At 43.1% G+C, this 23,955-nt stretch overlaps 1 protein-coding gene across 1 annotated transcript in view; it reads right to left on the bottom strand.

The window, feature by feature from the left end:
* Nucleotides 1-23,955, bottom strand: part of cpne7 (copine VII) — a 183,743-nt gene that overhangs the window by 8,042 nt on the left and 151,746 nt on the right. Inside the window, exons 11-13 of the mRNA XM_068049886.1 lie at nt 12,330-12,384; nt 2,003-2,054; nt 183-316 (exon numbers count right to left, since the gene is read on the bottom strand). Coding sequence (XP_067905987.1) covers nt 183-316; nt 2,003-2,054; nt 12,330-12,384 — 241 coding nt within the window. The remainder of the gene's footprint in view (nt 1-182; nt 317-2,002; nt 2,055-12,329; nt 12,385-23,955) is intronic.

Here is a 23,955-nt window from a genome sequence, read left to right as displayed (position 1 = left end):
CATTAACACTGATCCTGCTGAACAGCCTGAAATAACATATTGGTCTGCACTTGTGTCCCTGCAACACTAGGCAGCGAGAGGAGAGACTAAAAGATCAACTAGTGCGTGTACAGATTACAAATTGCTGGCTGCATCCTTTATGTGTTTCTCAGATCTATGGCTTTTTGATAAGATATACATACAGATGCTTCTTTTGTCTTCTCCTCCTCAGCAGCCACCTTAGCCACTTTGCCTATAATAGGGGACACATTGGTCGGACCATAGAGCTGGATTTTGGGTAGACAGCTCTGATATGACTCAACAACTCCCTGTATTCCTTAAACAAAGAAAAAGACAGAGTTCAATTAGAAGTTGCTCTTATGTGTATAATCAGTGATATAAAGCAATGTTCAGGAACCTTGAGTATATATACAAAAGCCAAAGATTTGTATCGTCCATGACTGGACAGCCAGTCCTACAGCAGCAAAAGCTAGTGCATCACACCTAATGAAACAGGTTATATATTATTTGTGTTAATGCTGAATCTATTTTGTGACTGTTCTAGCCAGATGGCATTCATTGGATTTTGAAACAAACTGCATTTTTAGTACGATTTGGGAAATCATTGGACTCCTTTGAGAAAATAACACACCTAGTGACAAGGAAATCCTGCAGATATTAGAGATTTAAGTTTTAGCAAAGCTTTTGACATTGTGCCACACAGGAGATTGATTTAAAGGGATGGATGAAGGTTTCACATTAGATAGACTGAAGTAGGGACGGTAGTGGAAAATAATGGGAACTCAGTGGACACTATGATGGAGGAGATAAGGGTTCAGAAGCTCAGCTCAGAGTCAAATAGAATTCTGAGTTGGCAAGTAGTCAGCCTAAGGTAACAGCATGGTAAGGGGATGGTGTCAGTGGAAGGGGCATGGAGTTTGTGGTGGAGCTCAAGAAAATAGCATTGCTGTTCCCAATGTTTAGCTGGACAATATTGCAACTTCTCCATGCCTACATGTTGGACAGGCAGCCTGACAGCACAGAAGCAATTCAGGAGTCCAGAGAGGTAGTGGAGGTGGTAGAGTTGGGTGTCAACAGTGTGCGTGTAAGATCACCTTATGTTGGTAGATAATATCTATCAAAGTTTAATAAGAAACCATGAATGTTCATGCAACTGGGGAGTCTGCAAAAGTTACATGCATGAGGAGTCAATTATGCTTAGAAACTAATAAAATGTTAAAACTGATGTAGGAATGGTTTTTTTTATTCTATTTTAACAAGGAAGCTATGAAACACGAAGATATATGCAAACTGATAGTAATACTTTTGATGGGTTGAGCTGCCTTTAAATTCAGATTTTAAGTCAATTACTCATTCCAATTTAGTGGCCTTTTTGTTTGACAGCTAATATGGTTAGCACTGAGCACCTGGGGTAATGAATGTTAGGCAGCAAGTATGAAAGTGTGTAGCCTCTGACAAACTTTGCTGTGTAACATTGGAGATGGCTAATACTGGCCACTTGGCCTAAATAGGCCTTTCCTACTTCAGGCTGTGATGATACTGTGCTGTCAGTTAGAAACTGGTAATTACAGAATTAGTCTGCACCCAGCAATATCCAATTTATTTTGCCTGGCTGAATCTTACTCTCCCAGTCAGGAAGAGCACTGTTGGCCACAATCGTGCTGGCAGAATTCACAGCCGGTAAATTCTGAACATTTTGAGAACATGGAGAGGAGTATCTGTTCGGGAAACATTATTGAAAAAAATTGCTGCTTCAAATTATGAGGTTCATAGACCTGTGAGCAAATTTTAAACTCAGCTTGACACCACACACTGGAATTATGCTCCACAGTGTTAAGTGGTGTGAGAGGGAATCCTTAGGGGGTCTCACCCTATGGGAGCTGACCCCATAGACACACTGCCTATATTGTCTGTATTGCTGCGAAGCATAAATTACTTCACAGTGATACAAAAGTGACATCAAAACAGCATCTTCAATTGAGTGAAACTGGTTTCGGCTTACCTTCACATTCGTCATTTTCTGAATTGAAATTAATGGAAAAATCATGCGAAACCTGAAAAAGAAAGTAGTCCAGTGAAATGAAATGACTTACATTCTTCCATTCACAATGAGACCATATTCTACTATCTTGGCTTATCTAAACTGTACTTTGCATGACCTATTTCATTCTCCATTGGAAAGAGACTATGAATATGACAGACACAAAGTTTGCTATTATAGCACATAATGTCTCGTGTGTGAAGTATCCCTTTTACATTCACAGCAGTGAAAATCACAATGACCTCTAGTGTAAGCAGGCAGCATCTGGCTAATATTGAATTTAATTTTGATTCCAATTTTGAAGCACATTTATCAATCGTTTGTGCCAATGGACTGTTAATGTTTATAAAATCACAACAAATAGTGCCTTCTAATATTGTACTGATGGCAAAGTAATTTGAAGGAAGAAAATTGAGGTCACTTATATTGTACAGATCCAGAGTTTCTGTAAATAAGCTATTGTTCTTTCATCAGACCCATCATCAAAAGAATGAACTGTGATTGCAAAAAAAATCAGCTCCAACACATCTCACAAAATATGTTATCTTTCAGCATCAATTTTATCTTTTCATACACTTAATTTTTCTTTTGTAAATTTTGTGCTAGCCAAGATAAAGATATCAATACTCGTGAACTGAGCATTTTTCCATTTTCTTGTGCCTTTTATCGCCATCAAATATTGTCAAATGAAATGCAGAATGAGAGTCTGACTGCTCTAGCCTAGCGAGCCTCAACCACAAACTTAGAAAAACACCTTGTACTACAGCAGTATGTCTTACAGAAACCACTGATAATAGCAGACTGAGGTTATCAATTTAGTACCAAATCATACCAAGTAATGGACAATTTTGTGTTGATTTGTGACCACTGAAAACTGAAATTTCTCAAAGTAATTTTACAAAGGATCCATCGAGTGAACATGGAAAGAGCATTTGTCATACTGCATGTGGCTGCATTCAAATCTGGTCTCAGAGGTGAAAGATTAATGTGTTAAACTAGTCTGTTCTTCATTATAATAATATAATAAAAGCAAAATACTGCAGATGCTGGAAATCTGAAATAAAAACAAGACACGCTGGAAATTCTCAGCAGGTTGAGCAGCATCTGTGGAGAGAGAAGCAGAGTTAATGTATCAGTTCACTGATCCTTCATCAGATTATTATTATTATTGTAGTCTGTTCTTCATTCTGCTTATAATTCCATTAATTTCAGTAGAAAACTACAGCAAGTTTTATAAAACCGGAGGTAATAAGGACCAAACAAGTTTAAAAATCACAATTACTTGGTATTTTAGCTAATTTTACGATCCTCATTTATAACTGCCTATAGCTTTGCTCCAGCCTACCTTTACAACCTTCTCCATCCTTATATATCAACATTTTATATTAAACCACTGGACCTCAAGTGATAGTCATGACAACTGCTAGAAGAGTATTTTTTTTTGCTTTCTGAATCTAATTACCAATCAGGAGGCTGTATTTTAGAGAAAAAATAGTTGCCTAATCAGAAAATTAGGATTTCCCTTTAATGCACCATGTTTTTATTATAGCCAATATGACTGACCATTCACAAAGCATACTATTAATTCTCATATATAAGCACAACTGTACCTATCTAGCACTGTATAAGCCTGAGATAAAAGTGCATCTAATTCTGGGATTTGGCATCTATCAGAGTGACATACATTAACACTGTGATATTCCACCAGTCTGACATATCTGGTGCATTCTAGGAGTTTACTGCTTGGTTGAGTACCTGCACTCCAAGAAGACCCAAGTTCACAATAAAAGCTGGAAAACACAACAGGATCCAAGTCCCAGGCTTCAGAGACAGGGGTAGGCCTGTGCAGGAGTAACTTCTTACAGGCCTTTCTCAGATACACTGATTAATCTTATGAAAGCATATCTGGGTTCCAGCCTAATATGATATATTACTATGTATTTAATTTTCATCCCATACCATTTTAAAGCTGAAGATATACAGCAAGATGATATAAATGATATAGCATTTAGAGATATACTCCTGGCATTTAGCAGTGCTGGGGAAGAGGCATGTAGTAAAGCAGCCACCGGGGAGGTTGCTTTTGACTTTGGTAGCACTAAGGAGCTGGTCTTTGGGTTTGGCACAATTCGGATGGTGGTTTTGGAGGTTGTCAGTAGTATGGTTATCCACTTTGGTAGGAAGACCAGATGTGCAGAGCATTTCTTAAATGGTAACAGAGTAAAAAGTGTAGATGTACAAAGGGACCTGGGTGTCCTTGTCAATAAGTCACTGAAAGCTAACATGCAGGTGCAGCAAGCAATTAGGAAGGCTAATGGTATGTTAGCTTTTATCGCAAGAGAACTTAAGTACAGGATTAATGAAGTCTTGCTTCAATTGTACAGAACATTGGTTAGATTGCACTTGGAGGACTGTGTGCAGTTTTGGTCCCCTTACCTTAGGAAGGATATTATTGCCATACAGGGAGTGCAACAAAGGTTTGCCAGACTTGTTCCCAGGATAGCAGGACTGTCCTATGAAGAGAGATTGGGGAACTGGGCCTGTATTCTCTAGAGTTTTGAAGAATGAGAGGTGATCTTATTGAAACCTACAAAATATTAAAGAGATAGACAGGGTAGATGCAAGTAAGATGTTTCCCCTGGTTTGGGGAGTCTAAAACCAGGGGACACAATTTCAAAATAAGGGGGAAGCCACTTAGGACAGAGATGAGGAGAAATTTCTTTACTCAGAGGGTTGTGAATCTTTGGAATTCTCTACCTCAGAGGGATGTGGAAGCTCAGTCATTGAGTATGTTTAAAGCAGAGATTGGCAGGTATAAATACCAATGACATAAAGGGATACGGGGATAGTGTGGAAAAAAGGCATTGAAGTGGATGATCAGCCATGATTGTATTGAATGCGGAGCAGGCTCGATGGGCTGAATGGCCTACTGATGCTCCTATGTTCCTATGGAGAGGTGCTGGAGTCTAGCAATATTAGAGTGCTGATATTGGAGTTTGGTATCAATGAGGAAGAGCCTGTGGTTTGGTTTTTGCGCTGGTGTTTCGTCCTATAGCCGGGATTTAATTTGCAGTGCTGACCCTGCTCTAATTTGTATGGTCAACTCATTTGCATGCGCTTTTGAAGTTCATTAGCATAAATCTTGTGTAACATGGAAGTATTAAGCTAAGAGAGTTTGGAATTTAGTGGTGTAGCTTTATAAAGCCAAGAATGACTGGAGATTGCACCAGCAGACTAAGGGAGGAGTATGTAAGTAGGGAACTTCTTGCTAGACTGAGCTCACTGTCAGGGGTTTATGGCATGCTGCATGTTTTTGTGCCACTTTTTAGAACATGCCTTCAAATGGAAGGGCTGCCAGAAGCACCCAAAGAAGGAACCAGGGCATTGGAAGGAGGCAAAGAAAGGCTCAAATTTTTACAGCAAACAACCTACAAAGTCTTCTGAATGTCTCTCTGCTGCAGCTCAGACTGCTGCTTGCCCATGGGAGGAAACCACAAAAACCTGTTTCACATGTTATGTGGAGGGAGCTGGCAGTGGCACTAAGTGCCAACTCTTTCACTGCAGAAGTGTAGACACACAATCTGGATATTGAGTGAATGGTGGCTATTTATGTACAGGCTCTTAAGGGAGTGTTCTGTGTGAGCTCACAAAGCAACAGTGTTGCTATCTGTGCCACACTGCATCTTGGGAAAGATGGCTGGATGGCCCTACCTAGCTGCTGCCTTGTTGTCATGCCAAATTGAATGAATTCTCCAGCTTTGCAGAAAGATGCCTTAATCATCTGATAAATACATACCCAAACTGCTTTCTGAATCAAGTTATACAGATCTTGCAGCTGCCTGAAATAAGGCAGTATGATAACATTGTTTGGCCATGACCATCATGGACACAGAGATGGGCAGCAGTGCCAGTAGGTCCCATGCAGTAGCTAGTAGATGTCCTCTGTACTCTTTTACTATACAGTTCCCCACTACTAAGTCTTCATAGGACCTGTGTTGCTCATATTTTTGTTTTTGTGGGGTGGGGGGGGAATGCTGTGGGTGAATATCTTGTAGAGCACTATCTTCTCTTGCGGGCAGCCATAAAGGCGGGGCTAAAGTGTGGCGAGCCGAAGAGGCTTAGTAGTTGGCAGGAAAAAAGACAGAGGCTCAAGGGGAAAGCCAACTGTGTAACAGGCCCGACAAATAAATTTTTCTGCAGCACCTGTGGAAGAGCCTGTCACTCTAGAATTGGCCTTTATAGCCACTCCAGGCACTGCTCCACACACCACTGACCACCTCCAGGCGCTTACCCATTGTCTCTCGAGATAAGGAGGACAAAGAAGACTATCTTCTCTAATGCTGCCTCACTGTCCTTTTGTCCATCCTCTCCTATTCCTCCTCTTCCATGAAAAATACATGCAAAAATGCATCCACTCGGAGTCTCATACCTGTGCTTGAAAGGCTCTCATTGTGAGGGATGTGGAGGCCTAGGCAAAATACCCCAGTGGTGTCACAATCCCACAAGAAGCTAGAAACAAGTCCAGTATCCAGACAAAAAAAAATCACATGAAAAAATTGCATTTCTGCTGTAATTACTATTTAAACTTTCAGCAGTCTTTAGGCTCAAAGCCATCTCAGCTGATCCAGGCCACAGCCTCACATTATATTTCCAATTCTAACTTATCCCTGTTGAATTTTGAGTGTAACTACAGGAAATTCAGGTCTCCATTGGCCCTCATTTTAATAAATGCAAATAGAGACACGGGGACACAGGAAGGGCAAGTCACATTAGGAAATTCAGGCACATCAATTGTGGTGGAATTTTGGGAGAATTGGCTTCCACCTTAATTTGTAGCTAAACAAAAGATGCTCCAATCTTAAGCCCCTAAAACGCTGTAAACAGTGTGGAATTTTGAGGCCCTTTTGTTTAAGACATGCAAGGTGACCCACTGAAGTGGTGTAATGTGTGCATTATTTTCATGTTATTACTTGGAGATAAGTCGTTTCAATTGAACCAAGTGAATTTGATCATAACTATTGATCTATGGTCTAGTTTTTCCCTCTGGGGCAGGAAACTGGAGTTGGGACTGTTTCCGGGTGCCAAACCCACCTCAAAGGAATAAAAGCAAAATACTGCAGATGCTGGAAATCTGAAATAAAAACAAGAAATGCTAGAAATATTCAGCAGATCTGGCAGCATCTGTGGAGACAGAAGCAGAGTTAACGTTTCAGGTCAGTGACCCTTCATCAGAATTGTGGTTGGAAGTTGGAGAGGGACGATATGCAGAGGAGATGAGGTCAGTGACAGTCCTGTGGACAGTAGCTTGATGTTCGGTGGTGGGGTCATGGTCCAGGCGGAAGTAGGAAGAAGTGTCTGAGAGTTGGCACTGAGCCTCTGCAAAGTAGAGGTCGGTACGCCAGACAACAGCAGCACCACCCTTGTCTGCAGGTTTGACGACAATGTCGGGGTTAGACCTGAGAGAATGGAGTGCGGCAAGTTCAGAGGGGAACAGGTTAGAGTGAGTGAGGGGGGCAGAGAAATTGAGACAGCCGATGTCTCGCCGACAGTTTTCAATGAAAAGATCAAGAGCGGGTAAGAGGCCAGAGGGAGGGGTCCAGGTAGACGGAGAGTGCTGGAGGCGCGTGAATGGGTTTGCTGGTCGGGGGCAGGACTCCTGGTCAAAGAAGTGAGCACGGAGGCAAAGGCGACGGAAGAAGAGCTCAACGTCATGCCGAGCGCGAAATACATTGAGGTGGGGGTGTAAGGGGATAAAAGTGAATCCTTTGCTGAGTACAGAACGTTCAGCATCAGAGAGGGGAAGGTCAGAGGGTACAGTGAATACACGGCAAGGGGTCAGATCAGAAAGGGTGGGGTCAGAGGGAAGTGAAGGGGAAGAAGGATCTGGAGGGGCATTAGTCCCCATCAGCTGCTGGAGCTTGCGTTCCTTAACACCTGAAAGGAAGAAAAAAGTACCTCAAAGAAAAACAGTTCTCTGTCCAATTGTGGGCGGCGGGTGAGCTCTCAAAGCTGAAGGGCCAATCAGAGGCCTTCTAGCTTGAGAGGAGCAGCAGCCCGCAATGGATGGCAAGTAACTGAGAGGGTGCTTCAACTTGGAGGTGCCCTCTCGCCAACATTTTTATATTTAATTAAAACACAGATATGGCAGCCAGGCCACCACTGTGGGCGGGGAGTGGATGGGGGGAACCCTCTACATGGCAGCACGTGGCTGCACCTGCACCCTGGTAGGCAAGGAGGTCCTCTAGGCCTGCTTGGAGTGCTGGCCCCCTGCCTGCTGCTGGGTGCTCACCTCCAGGCAGTTGAATGGCACCTCTGCTGGTTTGGGAAACATGAGGCTGACTGGAAAATCCCAGTTAACTCTGTTTCTCTCTTCACAGATACTGCCAGACCCGCTGAGTATTTCCAGCACTTTCTGTTTTTGTTCTTAACAAGCCTAATAGGCTACCCGTCTCATGGGGGCGGGTAACCCTGCTGGTTCTGAACCCACCTCAGCAAAAATGGCCGGCACCGGGAACAGGGTCAGGAAACCGACACGCCAGCTGTCGCAGTGTTTTGGGCCCCATCCACCTCCATATCCACCCCCGATGGAGCCCAAAAATCCTGCCCTCTATGTTCACCTTATTGCAGTTAAAAGATTTGAACCGAGCTGTGCCTCAACTATTGTTAATTTATTCATCTCTGGAGAGATTGAAGAAATATGTGCGTGAAAGACACGGAGACTTGGTTCACATTACAAGAGATTTCATTGTTACAATCTTGGGCCCGGCTGTTGTTATAGTGCAATATGAGCTAACTTCTATAAAGGAAATAAAAACAGAAAGTGCTGGAAATACTCAGCAGGTCTGGCAGCATCTGTGGAGAGAGAAGCAGAGTTAACGTTTCAGGTCTGTGACCTTTCATCCAGCACTGGCAAAGGTTAGAAAAGAATTAGGTTTTAAGCAAGTGAAGTGGGGTGGGGGAGGGGGTTGTTGGTGGGGAAAAGAACAAAAGGGAAGGTGTTTGATAGGGCAGAGGGCAGGGGAGGTTAAATAACAAAGCTGAACTGGGACAAAGGAAAAGAGTCTGTTAATGTTTGTGGTGAAAGACTAAACATTAGTCCAGAGAGAGTGTTAATAGCAGAATAATGAGCAGCTCTGTCGACATGAAAAACAGGCACATGCTTACAAAATAAAATAAAATTTTAAAAAAATATAAAAAATAGGCCAGTCATGCTCTGAAATTATTGAACACAATGTTCAGTCCGCAAGGCTGTAGAGTGCCTAATCAACAGATCTGGTGCTGCTCCTCGAGCTTGGGTTGATGTTCACTGGAATACTGGAGCAGGCCAAGGACAGACATGTGGGCATAAAAGTGGGGGGTTGGGCGGGGGTGGTGGCTGTTGAAATGGCAAGCAACCGGAAGCTCAGGGTCATGCTTTCAGACTGAGTGAAGGTGCTTCGCAAAGTGGTCACCCAATCTGTGTTTAGTCTCCGCAATATAGAGGTGACTGCATTGTGAGCAGCTATACTAAACCAGCAAATGGCTGTCACTTATTTTGATTAGCTGAAACTGGTGCAATGTGTGTACATGTTCTTTCTGTCTGCAAATAACAGGGCCCTGTGTATTAACATATGTAGCTTCTAGTACACACAAATTCGCCACACTGCGAGCCTGACAGACAATCTTAAATCGGTTGTCAGCGTAATTCTTAGCACACTGATGATTTTTTTAGCAAATGTTGTCCAATCACAGAATCACATCTAATGTTGGATACTGTGTTTTGAGTTTTGCAAGCATGGGCTGGTTGGGTACAGCCATTCGCTGTTTCATTCCTCAGGTAATATCTTGACCAATCAGAGTCAAGCTGCCTGGTTTAAATTTCAAACAAAGCTTGGCAGTTAACTATCAGTCACCACAAACTGGTGCATTTTCCATGGCAACGCTCTACCAATCAGAGTCCACTTGCCAGCCAAGCAGCAATCTCTTCTCATATAGTAAAATGATGGAAGGTGTTGTGAACAGTGCTATCAAGCAGCACTTGCTTAACAATAACCTGCTCAAAGACGCTCAGTTTGGGTTCCGCCAGGGCCACTCAGCTCCAGACCTCATCACAGCCTTGGTTCAAACATGGACAAAAGAGCTGAACTAAAGAGGTGAGGTGGGAGTGACTGCCCTTGACATCAAGGCAGCATTTGACTGAGTATGGCATCAAGGAGCTAGAGCAAAACTGGAGTTAATGGTAATCAGGGGGCAAACTCCCTGCTGGTTGGAGTCGTACCTAGCGCAAAGGAAGATGGTTGTGGTTGTTGGAGGTCAATCGTCTCAGCTCCAGGACATCACTGCAGGAGTTCCTCAGGGTAGTGTCCCAGGCCTAACCATCTTCAGCTGCTTCATCAATGACCTTCCTTCAGTCATAAGATCAGAAGTGGGGATGTTCGCTGATGATCGTACAATGTTCAGCACCATTCGCGATTCCTCAGATACTGAAGCAGTCCGTGTAGGGATGCAGCAAGACCTGGACAATATCCAGGCTTGGGCTGATAATTTGCAAGTAACATTTACACCACACAAGTGCCAGGCAATGGCCAGCTCTAACAAGAGATTATCTAACATCTCCGCTTGACATTCAATGGCATTACGATCACTGAATTCCCCCACTATCAACATCCTGGGGTTACCATTGACCACAAACTGAACTGCACTGGCCATATGAATACCTTGGCTACAAGAGCAGGTCAGAGGCTAGGAATCCTGCGGTGAGTAACTCACCTCCTGACTCCCCAAAGCCTGTCCACCATCTGCAAGGCATAAGTCAGGAGTGCGATGGAATACTTTCCACTTGCCTGGATGGGTGCAGCTCCAACAACACTCAAGAAGCTCAACACCATCTACAAGATGCACTGCACCAACGCACCAAGGCTCCTTAGACAGCAACTTCCAAACCCGCGACTTCTACCACCTAGAAGGACAAGGGCAGCAGATGCATGGGAACACCACCACCTGCAAGTTCCCCTCCAAGCCACATACCATCCTGACTTGGAACGAAATCACCGTTCCTTCACTGTCGCTGGGACAAAATCCTGGAATTCCCTTCCTAACAGCACTGTGGGTGCACCTACCCCACATGGACTGCAGCAGTTCAAGATGGCAGCTCACCACCACCTTCACATGGGCAATTAGGGATGGGCAATAAATGCTGGCCTTTCAGCGACGCCCACATCCCATGAACGAATAAAAAAAATGTATCAAGTTGTTGCTTTCCCTAACATTGGTATTCTTTCAAATTGCCCTGATAAGTGCAAGATGAAAAGCTTCAACAACATGTCTCTATTTTCAGCAATACTCAAGTTCTGTACTACCAAACAACTATAGACTTACATAAAAGCAAAATACTGCGGATGCTGGAAATCTGAAATAAAAACAAGAAATGCTGGAACCACTCAGCAGGTCTGGCAGCATCTGTGAAAAGAGAAGCAGAGTTAACGTTTCGGGTCAGTGACCCTTCTTCGGAACTCAAGGGTCACTGACCCGAAACGTTAACTCTGCTTCTCTTTTCACAGATGCTGCCGGACCTGCTGAGTGGTTCCAGCATTTCTTGTTTTTATATTATATTAAACTATAGACTTACTTTTTTCATGAAAAATCTGCTTGGAAAATAAAAGTTGCATCTATCCATTTATTTTACTGGTTAAATAGAAATCAGGAGAAAACATGTATCAGATTAAGGCAGTCACGAACAAGCACTAGATTAAATGCATTTTCCTGGAACATAAATAACAATGATCAGAATGCAAAGGGCATAATAAATATATTACCTAGAATATGCAACATATAGAGATTTGATCTCCTGCCATTCATAACAGTGAGAGAGAGTTTCATCCAAAATGTATGAACAAAATTAAATGTAAAATATTACATAACAAAATAGAGAGTGCCAAATGTTTTCAATGTATCTCAATAAGTTCATTGCCAACAGTAGATCTGGAAAGAGAAAGAGACAGACAGAACCGATTGTGTTACAGCTTAGGACGAGAAAGATTTGAATCTTGAGAATGTATGTGAATCAGCAGTGAACATTAGCAGAGAGCAGACAAAAGGCACCATGAATGAGAAGTCAATGAACAGAAGCAAGTTAAGCACAAAACTTGGACGAAAGGAAAACAGAGATGTATATGGAACAAAAAGGAACACAGACACAAAAGACAAAAGTGGAACCAAAAGGAAAGAAACTGGGGCAGTGGGAGCACACTGAGCAACATAACTCTGTGATACACCACATTGTTTCTGAAAGGCAGCAAACTTTACTCACCACATAATTAGGAGGAATTCTTGCTCCAAATCCTAAGGCAGAAAACTTCTTGTCACTAAAAGATTTAAATTGAAACATTGATCAGAGGCACAGCTAGTGTTATCAAATTAAATATAATTTCACAAAACATTTTGGCAAAAGTTGTTGCTTTAATATGAGGAGAGGACAGGCAAGCCTTTACATTCATCTTCTTTTCCAGATTAACATCATATTGGAGGGATTTTAACTGCTAGCAAGTTTCTGGTGGGAATGCACTTGTTCAGTTAGATTCCCACCCACTTTCAACAGAACGAGACCACAATTTTAACTGTTCTGACAGAACAGATGGGTTAAGTGTGTGGGCAAACATTTGGCGGATGGAGTACAATGTGGGAAAATGTGAGGCTGTCCACTTTGGTGGGATGCATAGAAAAGCTGAATATCATTTACATGGAGAGAGACTGCGGAATTCTGCAGTACAGAGGTTTCCTTCAAAATCACCTTCCAAACCCACGACCTCTATCACCTAGAAGGACAAGGGCAGCAGATGCATGGGAACACCACCAGCTGCAAGTTCCCCTCCAAGCCACACCATCTTGACTTGGAACAATATCGCCTTTCCTTCACTGTCGCTCGTTCAAAATCCTGGAACTCCCTTCCTAAGAGAACTGTGGGTATACCTACAGTTGAAAGACTGCAGCGGTTTAAGAAGGCGGTTCACTGCCACCTTCTCAAGGGCAATTAGGGATGGGCAATAAATTCTGGCCTAGCCCACAACGCCCATATCCCCCAAACAAATAAAAAAAAAGAGGGATCTGGGTGTCCTCGTACATGAATCGCAAACAGTAAGCATGCAGGTACAGAAAATAATTTGGAAAGCAAATGGATTCTTAGCATTTATTGCAAGGGGGAGGAAGTATAAAAGTAGCGAAGTCTTGCTACAACTGTACAGGGCATTGGTGAGACCATACCTAGAGTACTGTGTACAGTTTTGGTCTCTTGTATTGGAAGCAGTTCAGAAAAGGTTCACTCAGCTGATTCCTGAGATGAAGGTGTTATCTTATGAGGAAAGATTGAGCAGGTTGGGCCTATACTCATTAGAGTTGAGAAGAATGAGAGGTGATCTTATTGAAATTTAGCAAGGAAATTACAGAAACGTGCAAAAATTATAGGGCAGTTATAATTGGGGGACTTTAATTATCCAAACATAGACTGGGATAATAGTAGTGTAAAGGGCAGTGAGGGGCAAGCGTTCCTAGAGTGTGTTCAGGAACATTTTCTACAACAGCATGTTGCTAGTCCAGCGAGAAAGGAGGCACTGCTAGACCTGGTTCTTGGGAATGAGGTGGGCCAAGTGGATCAAGTATCAGTAGGAGAGCATTTAGGGGATAGTGATCATTGTATCATCAGGTTTAGGCTGTCTATGGAAAAGGACACAGAGCAATCCAGGGTAAGAATAATTAACTGGGGGAAAGCTAACTTCAATGGGGTAAAAATGGAGCTGGGGCAAATAACTTGGAGTCAAAAGCTGGCAGAAAAACTGGTAGATGAACAATGGGCTACCTTCAAAGAAGAGATAGTTTGGGCACAGTCAAGGTATGTTCCCTCAAAGGGGAAAAGTAAGGCAAACAAATCCAGAGCACCCTGGATGACAAAAGAGGCAAAGATTCAGATAAAGAAGAAAAATTGTGCTTAGGACTGATGCCAGGTAGAAAATACTATTGAGAACCAGGCTGAATTTTGAAGGTCCAGAGGGGAAGTGAAAAAGCAAATAAGAGAAGCAAAGAAGGAGCATGAAAAGAGACTGGAAGCTCGCATTAAAGGAAATCCCAAAGTTTTCTATAGGTATCTTTCTTTCTTTGGCCTCCTTATCTCGAGAGACAATGGGTAAGCGCCTGGAGGTGGTCAGTGGTGTGTGGAGCAGCGCCTGGAGTGGCTGTAAAGGCCAATTCTAGAGTGACAGGCTCTTTCACAGGTGCTGCAGAAAAATTTGTTTGTTGGGGCTGTTACACAGTTGGCTCTCTCCTTGCGCCTCTATCTTTTTTCCTGCCAACTGCTAAGTCTCTTCGACTCACCACGAGTCGAAGTAAAAGGGTGGCAAAAGGAGGAGTAGGGCCGATTAGGGATCAGAAAGGGGATTTACACATGGAGGCAGAGGGCATAGCTGAGGTATTAAATGAACACTTTGCATCTGTCTTTACCAAGGAAGAAGATGCAACCCAGGCAATGTCGAAAGAAGAAGTATGTCAGACATTAGAGGGGTTTAAAATTGATAAAGAATAAGTATTAGATAGGCTGTCTGTACTTAAAGTGTATAAAGCACCAAGATCGGATGAGTTGCATCCAAGGATACTGAGGAAAGTGAGAGTGGAAATCACAAAGGAACTGGCCATAATTTTTCAGTCTTCCTTAGACTTGGGGGTGGTGCCAGAGCACTGGAGAATTGCAAACATTTCACCCTTGTTCAAAAAAGGGTGTAAAGATAAGCGCAACAACTACAGGCTGGTCAGTTCAACTTAGGTGATGTGAAAATTTCTAGAAAAAATAATTAGAGACAAAATCAATGGTCACATGGACAAATGTGAGTTAATTAAGGAAAGCCAGCATGGATTCCTTAAGGGAAAATCATGTTTAACTAACCTGTTGGCGTTTTTTGACAGAGAGGTTGATGATGGCAATGCTGTTGATGTGGTGTACATGGACTTTCAAAAGGCATTTGATACAGTGCTACACAACAGACTTGTGAGCAAACTTGGAACTCGTGGAATAAAAGAGACGGTAGCAACATGGATGCGGAATTGGCTGAGTGACAAGAAACAAAGAGTAGTGGTTAATGGATGTTTTTCGGGCTGGAGAAAGGTTTGTAGTGGAGTTCCCCAAGAGTCAGTGTTGGGAGGCTGGCTTTTCCTGATACATATTAATGACCTAGACCTTGGTGTACAGGGCATAATTTCAAAGTTTGCAGATGATATGAAACTTGGAAGCATTGCGAACTCTGAAGAGGATAGTGTAGAACTTCAAAAGGACATAGACAAGTTGGTGGAATGGGCAGACAGGTGGCAGGTGAAGTTCAATGCAGAGAAATGTGAAGTGATTCATTTTGGTAGGAAGAACATGGAGTGACAATATAAAATAAAGGGCACAATTCTAAAGGGGGTGCAGGAGCAGAGGAACCTAGATGTATATATGCATAAGTCATTGAAGGTGGCAGGACAGGTTGAGAGAGCGGTTAATAAAGCATACAGTATCCTGGGCTTTATTAATAGGGGCATAGAGTACAAGAGCAAGGAAGTTATGGTGAACTTGTATAAGACACTAGTTCGGCCTCAGCTGGAGTATTGCATCCAATTCCGGGCGCCGCACTTGAGGAAAGATATGAGGCATTGGAGAGAGTACAGAAAAGATTCACGAGAATGGTTCCAGGGGTGAAGAATTTCAATTATGAAGATAGATTGGAGAAGTTCGACTGTTTTCCTTGGAGAAGAGAAGGCTGAGAGGTGATTTGATAGAGGTATTCAAAATCATGACGGGTCTGGACAGAGTAGATAGAGAGAAACTGTTCCCATTCGTGAAAGGATTGCGAACCAGAGGGCACAGATTTAAGGTATTTGGTAAGAAGCAAAAGTGACATGAGGAAAAGCTTTTCAACGCAGCGAGTGGTTAAGGTCTGGAATGCGCTGCCTGAGAATGTGGTGGAGGCAGGTTCAATTGAAGCATTCAAAACGGAATTAGACAGTTATATGAAAAGGAAGAAGGGTTATGGGGAGAAGGCGGGGGAACGGAACTGAGGGAGTTGCTCTTTCAGAGAGCCAGTGCGGACACGATGGACTGAATGGCCTCCTTCTGCACTGTAACGATTCTGTGGAACATGTAAGATTCTGAGGGGCCTTGACAGGATAGCTGCTGAGAGAATTTTTCCCCTTGTGAGGGAATCTAGAACACTGGGGTACTAGGGCACAGTTTCATAATAAGGGGTTTTCCTTTTAAGACAGGTGAGAGGAATTTCTTCTCTTAGAGGGTTGTTAATCTTTGGAATTCTTTTCCTCAGAGAGCAGTGGAGGCTGGGTCATTGAATATATTCAAGGCTGACAGATCTTTGATCTACAGAGGAATCAAAGGTTATCAGGAGCAGACAGGAAAGTGGAGTTAAGGTCACAATCAGATCAGCCACGATCTCATTGAATGGCAGAGCAGGCTTGAGGGGCTGAATGGCCTACTCTTGCTCCTATTTCTTATGATCTTATGAATATATCACCAGCTGACTTGGTGAGAAGCAGTTATGAGCATTTGGGCCCTCGACTGCCCACCTGCTCTTCCTGGCCCACAAAGAAAAGACAAAAACTTTTGTGAATGATCTCTTCTGTTTTCAATCTTCTTTTGACTAGAATTCACCTGGAGGGAAGGCCACAGTGACTTCCCTGCTCTGGTCAGTCTTACAATAGAGGTCGAGTTTCGATGTTGCTACCAGACTTTGATTTACACATTTAAAGATGGACCACACTGGAAGAGAAGGTTAAAATCAAAGACATCTGGATCCAGGCAAGACATCAGTAGGCAAGTCACCTGGTCAGTTTTAAATGCCTAACCCCCAGACAGGTAGGATTAAAATCACCTGCATTGATATTAATCTTAAACATGACAGCGAATAGCTACATAAGTGTGTGATATAAAATAGTGGAGTACGTTTTTCTTTTGTTTGTCACTTGCTTGAAATATATATTCTAATTTTTTTAAATTTTAAAACAATTGCACTCTCTTGTCACAGGTTCTTGAATAATAAAAGGATTTCCAACTGGCATTTTTCTCATTTGTTTTTTCTCCTGTATTTTTGTTCTCTCCAAGCTTCACACCTCTTGCCACTGAGAGTATGTTCAGAAACTTGTTCACAGGCCTCCAACAATGTTCTTCTGAATTATCTGCCAAGAGGAATGCAAGAACACCCCAGAGATGCTTTGCATTCAGTTTCCCTTCCTTCCTGCAGGGAGGCACTTGACATCTGCTCATTGCTTCCACAGAGCAATACCATTGAAATCAGGAACTTGCAGTGTAGCTGGGATTCAAAGTGGCCTCCAACTGCTCTACAGCATCACTAATTGTTCCAATCATCACTTCACTATAGCCTGCAGTAAGACTTATTATGTCTGTTGGCCCATAGTAGCAATTCCAACTGAAAAGTAGCGGTGCTGGTATCAACCATTTATGGTATTATCACATTTATCAGCTTGGTTCATCCCAGAGTCCTGCAAGTAACCCTCTCTTGTTACTCAAAAACTAACGAATGTTGCACACATGGCAGTAACAGTAGCTTAGTACTAATGCATAACCTACAGATACAATCAATGAGAATTACAAAGGAACTGGCCAATTTTTATCATTATGTAAAATAATAAACAGAAAAATGAAATGCTGCATCATTTTCTGTGCTCATCAAGGAGAGGGATGTCAGTACTAGAGAAATCGAACATTGTTTTCACACCTAATCGGCCGCCTGTTCTACATCCCACCCGATTTTGCTTCACAAAAATTCATTCGTTTCTCCAAATGTTTTCCTTCTCCCTCCTCTTCTGAAAACATTGATTCTTTGCTGGTTTCACAGGCACCAAAGACCATCTGATACCTTGTTGAAGTGGCCATTACTCATGTGGGAATAACAGGTTATTTGACCATAGAGGCATCACAGCAGCTCCCAACATTTCTCACCTAGCATCCAGACACCATAGGGCAGGATTTTCCCTCTGGGGGCAGGAAAGGGAAGTTGGGACCATTTCCAGGTCCCGAACTCGCCCCCAGGGGAAACAGTCATCAGCCCTGAGTTTCACAGGGGTGCCCCCTTAATTGGCCTGCTGATGGGTTTGACAGCTGTGGGGTTGGGGACAGAGATGGGGCTACCCAAGTGCGGGCACAATTTAAACTGACCATGGCAACCGTTACTGTGGCTGTTGTTTCACTGCTGTAAGTTCAGGTTGAAGTAGCATAGAAGCTTTGAATTAAAGAATGTCGCAGGAGAGCCAGAGGCCTGGAACCCGGAGCAGAATAGCCGCTCGATTCGCTAAGGCGGACCTGGAGGTCTTCCTCAAGGCTGTAAGAAAGAGGAGAGAGGTCCTCTTCCCAGAAGGTGTCATGAGGAGGCCACCCACCAAAAATAAGCAGGCCTGGATAGAGATAGCTGACACACTCAGCAGAAGGAGTGTGGTGTGCAGAAATTGGATCCAGTGTCAGAAGAGGTTTAATGACATAATACGCTCTGGCAAGGTGAGTGCAACCCCCAACCCTCAGGACAGGTCACTGGGTATTCATTCTCCAGCAGACACACCACTGAGAAGCCTCAGGGTACAGGCTGCTCCAGAACATGGGAGGAATGTGTGCACAGGGCCCTCAGAATGGATTGGAGCCACATTGCTGCTGAGGACATGCCAGCACTGAAACATGCAGCTTCTAATGAATAGGAGCAGCTGGCATTGGCCACAAAGGACAGCAGAGCCTTAACATGCTCTCTTTTGTCCTTGGAGGAGAAACGAGCTCATAATGCCAGGGAGGTGGCCCAGACTGGTGGAGGGGTCTCCTACCTTCACGTAATTATAGCTATGGAGGAGGGAGCCATGGACATCACCAGGGTTGGTAACCAAGAGGAAGTCGGGCATGGCGAAATGGCCATCTGTGGTGGGGATGTTGTGCAATGCGTTCATTAAGTGGGAGCCTTGCACTCCACCCTGTCTGACAGCATACTGAACACTGAGTTGCATTGGGAAGCCTCAGCACATGCAGAGACTTCTGTTCTCCAAATCTACTTCTCACGATCTCTTCTTGTGTCTCCCATAGGTACAGATGCTGAGGCAAGGAGCCCAACTCCCTCACCATCAGCAGGCCAAGCACAGCAGCAGCAGAGCTCAGAAGAAGCACCGTTACACCTTACAAGCGCAACATCCACCAGCGTACATGCAATCCTTCAACACCAGCCACACCACTCCCTGTAGACTTTTGCCACTTGATGCAACTATAGGAAGCAGCAAGCACTTGCAGAATCACACAGACAAAAGAAATCAGTCAGTGAATAACCTGTAAGTAGTTAATGATCCTTTTAAATAGCGCTGGTGGAGGGGGTTCTTTCTGGAACTGAACATGTGTTCAGCTGTACAAGGTTATGAGAGGGCACTAACTGGGGCGTTGAGCTCCAAAGTACCACCACTGACATCAATTCAGCATTGCATGCTGATTGCCGACATGATCTGACTGCTCTGCATACTTCCAAAAGATGCTCACTGTGTAAGTGCTAATGTCCTCACCAATATGGCATCCAGCACGATTCACCCCACAACTATGGACGACATTGTGAAGCTCCACAGGCAGTTGTAGCACCCAAAAACAGATGCTATCGAGCCCAAATTTCACATCCCTCATCTCATTAGTTGGAACTAAAATCAAAATCAGGTCTCAAAGATAAAAGGTCAGTCTTCTAACCAGATAATGGAACCATAGAAAAATTACAGCACAGAAGGAGGCCATTCAGCCCATAATGTAATTGCTTCCATCTGGAGGCTTCAAATCTCCAAAGACTTGGCTAATGGAAGCTAAGTATTGGATCACATTGTTCTGTTCGTGCAATTTTGCTATATGATAGTTCACTGGTGAATAAAGGCAATCACACTCATCAGCAATGAAAAAAAGCTGAAAGAACTGACAAAACTACCAGCACAGATGGTTGAAGGCAGTAATTCTGAACTTTCTTTGGTAGCAGCTGTAAATGGAAAATAACAAAATCTGTTTTTTTTTTAATTAGCAAAGAAGAAAATCAAAACGGTAGTTTTTGAAGCTCTTAATTCAGCGTATGATTTGCCTAGAATTGTCCATGCCTTGAGTACCATTTCTGCCATTCAGACACGATGGGCCCCATTTGAACTCACTCAAAACCCATTCACTTAAACCCAGTTAAAATCGGCACCTACGTTTGTCGACACTGGCTAATCTATAGCAGCATTGCCTTACCAGAACTTCTAGAATACAGCCAGCAAAGCTTCACACTCAACAGTGGAAATTTGTTTTTAAAATGAGTCTGTCATTACTCATGAAGGCTGCCTGACAGCAATAACTAATCAAACCAGTTGGAGCTAACAATGTGCTTTAGGATTCTGAATTCCTCTTCCATTCTGCAAACATTCTTTCCACACAGCAAAGCGATGAGATGAACATATCAACAATCTAATAAAAACATAGTTATTTACCAGGGGAATCAGAATTCATGGTCAGTGTAGATTTCTGTATTTTGTGACATTTGCAAATCTCTTTGTGTCAGTCTATCAAGGAGAAAAGTCAGGTCCTAATGTTTACTAATGTACATAAGCAAATCTTAGACACAATCAAGTGCTGAAGTCCTGATTAAAATAAAAATTTGTGATTTGTGTAGTTGGAATAAAATCTTAATACTTTCCTAATCCTGTTCCCATTAAATAAAAGAGAGTAAATTTGTTTATAAATGGATATTAAACATACTTCGAATGTCTTATATGGTTTCTCAGCAGGTTTATTGAGTAGCTAAGCCATAAAGAGCAGCATGATCCCACATTGGTTCCCAAATTTGCATTCAGTTAGCTGATTGCTGCCAACAGTTTACCTCAGCGGCCTTGGCTGGAGGAGGGGAATAAATTGTTCAAGGCTCCTGCCTCTCGCTACTGCTGAAAGTGAATGTGTATGGACATTCATTTTAGGTCAGAATAGTCCCTGTGCATGATTTCACAGTCAAGGCTCACACAAAAGATGGCCACTGACCACAGATCCATCCCCCAATAAATAAACAATGTCATCAGGGAAAGAGCTGAGTGGAGAAAATTGGCAGAAAAATTAACAAGCAAAAAATTGACTGTTGTAACATTTTGGCTAAACCATTCAATTTTTAGTTTAGCAAGTGCCTTATTTGCACAAAATATAACCTAAACAAGGTGCTCAATGATGCTGCATATTGGAGCTCCAATACGTAGCACCATGGGGTGAAACACTCCAGCCTCCAAAGATCATATCTGCAGTGACCAATGCCACATTCTTGGCCGTACCTTACATGACTTAGTGGATGACCTGCAAGGGGAGCAAATGGTTGAGTGAAGGACACTGTATCCTATTAAAAATTAAAATAAGGAATTAAAAATCTCAGTTACAAATTCTGCACCAGTAAGTTCACTTCTGCGAGCATTGCATAACATGGGTGACAGTTTGCATCACCCCTTCGCATCTAATACTTTAATAATATTCACGCACAGACTTCTAATAAGATGCAAGAAGAGTCACACAAAACTTGATTGATTAATCTTGTATAGCCTCAAATCATAGGTTCCAGTCCTACTGAATTTTGAATGAACTTCCTATCAAACCTGATGCTATCCAGTTATCTATATTTAAATACTTTCTTCCAATGTTTATCTGACGATAGTAGATAGAGTAGACAGGAATGAGCTGTTTCCTAGCGGAGATGTCAACTACCAGGTGGCACAGGTTTTACCAGAAAAACCTTTTCACCCAGAGGGTGGTGGGTGCCTGGAATTCACTGCCAGGAACGTTGGTGGAGGCAGAAACCCTCAATTCTTTTGAAAGGTACCTGGACATGCACCTAAAGTGCTGTAACCTGCAAGGCTACGGACCAGGTGATGGAAGGTGGGATTAGATTGGGCGGCTAGTTTGTTCGGCCAGCACGATGCAAGGGATTGAATGGCCTCCTTCTGTGCCATAAATTTTTTTATGGCTCTATGGTAGCTGTCCGACATGTCTGAGTAACTTTTACAATGTCAGCTACAAAACTACTTCACTTGAGCTGGAAACCTTCCACAATAGGGCCAATCTAGACTGGGAGAAAGACAATGGCCCAAATTATGCGGCAGTAATAATGGTGAAACTGTCCACATTTACGGATTTTACTCCACTGAAACTGTCTGTAACTTTTAGATTCTGCACAGTGATTCCACACTCCTCCAAAGGGTGCACTGTAGAAGCTCCCCCCTAGTCTGCAATCAATAGAATTGACAAGAACTTCCACTCTTAGACTATTAGACACACTGTAAAAACTCTTGAAAAAGTTACACCTTGTTGAATTAGGTGTAACTGGGTCTTTAAATTCATACTAACTTCAGAATTACTGTTAAACACCTCACTAGCCCTGAAAAGCTAATTTTATATTTGTAGAATGTAAAATTTCTCCATAATGATAAAGAAAATTCCACATATCTTTTAAAAATATTTTTCTTTTTTCAAAAGTTTGTTTATCTTAGCTTTGCCGCTGACCATAATTTTTTGAAATTCATTCGTGGAATGTGGGCATTGTTGACTATGCCAGCATTTATTGCCCATCCCTAATTGCCCTTGAGAAGGTGGTGTTGAGCCACCTACCACTGCAGTCCATGTGTGATAGGTACACCCACAGTGCTGTTAGAAATGGAGTTCCAGGATTTTGACCAAGCGACAGTGAAGGAACAGCGATATAGTTCCATGTCAGGATGGTATGTGGCTAGGAGGGAACTTGGTGCTGTTCCCATGCAACGGCTGCCCTTCTCCTTCTAGGTCGTAGAGGTCATAGGTTTGGAAGGTGTTATCTAAGGAGCCTTGATGCGTTACTGCAGTGCATCTTGAAGACAGTGCAGTGATGGAGGGAGTGAATGTTTGTGGATGTGGTGCCAATCAAGCAGGCTGCTTTGTCCTGGATGGAGTCGAGCTTCTTGAGTGTTGTTTGAGCTGCACCCATCCAGACAAATGGAGAGTATTCCATCACACTCCTGACTTGTGCCTTGTAGATGGTGGACAGGCTTTGGGGAGTCAGCTGGTGAGTTACTCGCCTCAGGATTCCTAGCCTCTGACCTGCTCTTGTAGCCACGGTGTTTATATGGCTAGTGCAGTTCAGTTTCTGGTCAATGGTAACCCACAGGATGTTGACAGTGGGGGATTCAGCGATCGTAATGCCATTGACTGTTAAGGGGAGATGGTTAGATTCTCTCTTATTTGAGATAGTCATTGCATGGCACTTCTGTGGTGTGAATGTTTCTTGCCACTGATCAGCCCAAGCCTGGATATTGTCCAGGTCTTGCTGCATTTCTACACTGACTACTTCAATGCTGAACAATCATCAGCGAACATGCTCACTTCTGACCTTATGATTGAAGGAAGGTCATTGATGAAGCAGCTGAAGATGGTTGGGTCTAGGACTCCACCCTGAGGAACTCCTGCAGTGATGGCCTGGAGCTGGAATAATTGACCTCCAGCAAGCACAACCATCTTCCTTTGCGCTAAGTATGACTCCAACCAATGAAGAGTTTTCCCCCTGATTCCCATTGACTCCAGTTTTGCTAGGGCTCCTTGATGCCATACTCGGTCAAATGCTGCCTTGATGTCCAGGGCAGTCACTCTCACCTCACCTCTTGAGTTCAGTTCTTTTGTCCATGTTTGAACCAAGTCAGGAGCTGAGTTGCCCTGGCGGAACCCAAACTGAGTGTCACTAAGCAGGTTATTGCTAAGCAGGTGCCGCTTGATAGCACTGACTATGACACCTTCCAAAATTGAACATTAATCTAGGACTCGCTATCAGGGCAGGCTTCACTGTAACTGACATTAGTTCAGCTGATGACTTTCTTTCATGGTCCTTTATGTGTCTCAGAAAGCAGAAAACATTAAGCAA

Source organism: Heterodontus francisci, chromosome 17 (assembly GCF_036365525.1).
Source record: "Heterodontus francisci isolate sHetFra1 chromosome 17, sHetFra1.hap1, whole genome shotgun sequence".
NCBI classification, from domain to species: domain Eukaryota; kingdom Metazoa; phylum Chordata; class Chondrichthyes; order Heterodontiformes; family Heterodontidae; genus Heterodontus; species Heterodontus francisci.
This window is presented reverse-complemented; position numbering and strand designations above follow the sequence as displayed.